This window comes from Condylura cristata, unplaced genomic scaffold (genome assembly GCF_000260355.1).
Source record: "Condylura cristata isolate star-nosed mole 26May11 unplaced genomic scaffold, ConCri1.0 scaffold00026, whole genome shotgun sequence".
In the NCBI taxonomy this organism is placed as follows: domain Eukaryota; kingdom Metazoa; phylum Chordata; class Mammalia; order Eulipotyphla; family Talpidae; genus Condylura; species Condylura cristata.
Genome location: NW_004567127.1, coordinates 600,858 through 601,386, shown reverse-complemented (window position 1 = coordinate 601,386; position 529 = coordinate 600,858). Strand labels below are relative to the sequence as shown.

Genomic DNA, 529 nt, shown 5'->3' with positions numbered 1-529 from the left:
GCCGCGGCTTAGTGTCCGCCCGCAGGCGCCTCGGCCCTGCCCGCCCACGCGCGTCTCTCGCCCTCGACTCTAGATCTGCGGGGTCCTGGAGCGCTCCCTCTCGCCGGCCCTGAACCTGACCCCCCTCCGCAGCGTCCACCCGGCTCTGCAAGCCTATCATCAGGGCAACACCCAGGTCTCACGAAAGCAGCTGCTGCCTCTGCTCCAGGAGGCCCTGTCCGCGAGCGCTGACCCCGCGGGGCAGCCTGACGCGGGCGTGTCCAGGGAGCCGGCGGACAAGGGCTCGGACAGGGCAGGAGCCGCCCTGGTGTCCGGACCGAGCCAGGATGAGGAGGAGCCCGCGCTGCCCCCCACGCCCATGAACAGCCTGGTGGACGAGTGCCCGCTGGACCAGGGGCTGCCCCAGCTCTCGGCGGAGGCCGTCTTCGAGAAGTGCAGGCAGCTCTCGCTGTCGCGGTCGGCCGCGGCCTCCCAGGCCAAGAAGTGACCGCGGGGCGGCTCGCCGCGCCCCGGTGCATGCTCGGAGCCG

General features: G+C 73.2%; 1 protein-coding gene across 1 annotated transcript in view; it reads left to right on the top strand.

Moving 5' to 3' along the window:
- PRUNE (prune exopolyphosphatase) overlaps positions 1-523 on the top strand; it is a 14,536-nt gene extending 14,013 nt beyond the window's left edge. Inside the window, exon 5 of the mRNA XM_012730211.1 lies at positions 74-523. Within this exon, the coding sequence (XP_012585665.1) occupies positions 74-487 (414 nt within the window). The 3' untranslated portion in view covers positions 488-523. The remainder of the gene's footprint in view (positions 1-73) is intronic.
- The last annotated feature ends 6 nt before the right edge of the window (positions 524-529 follow it).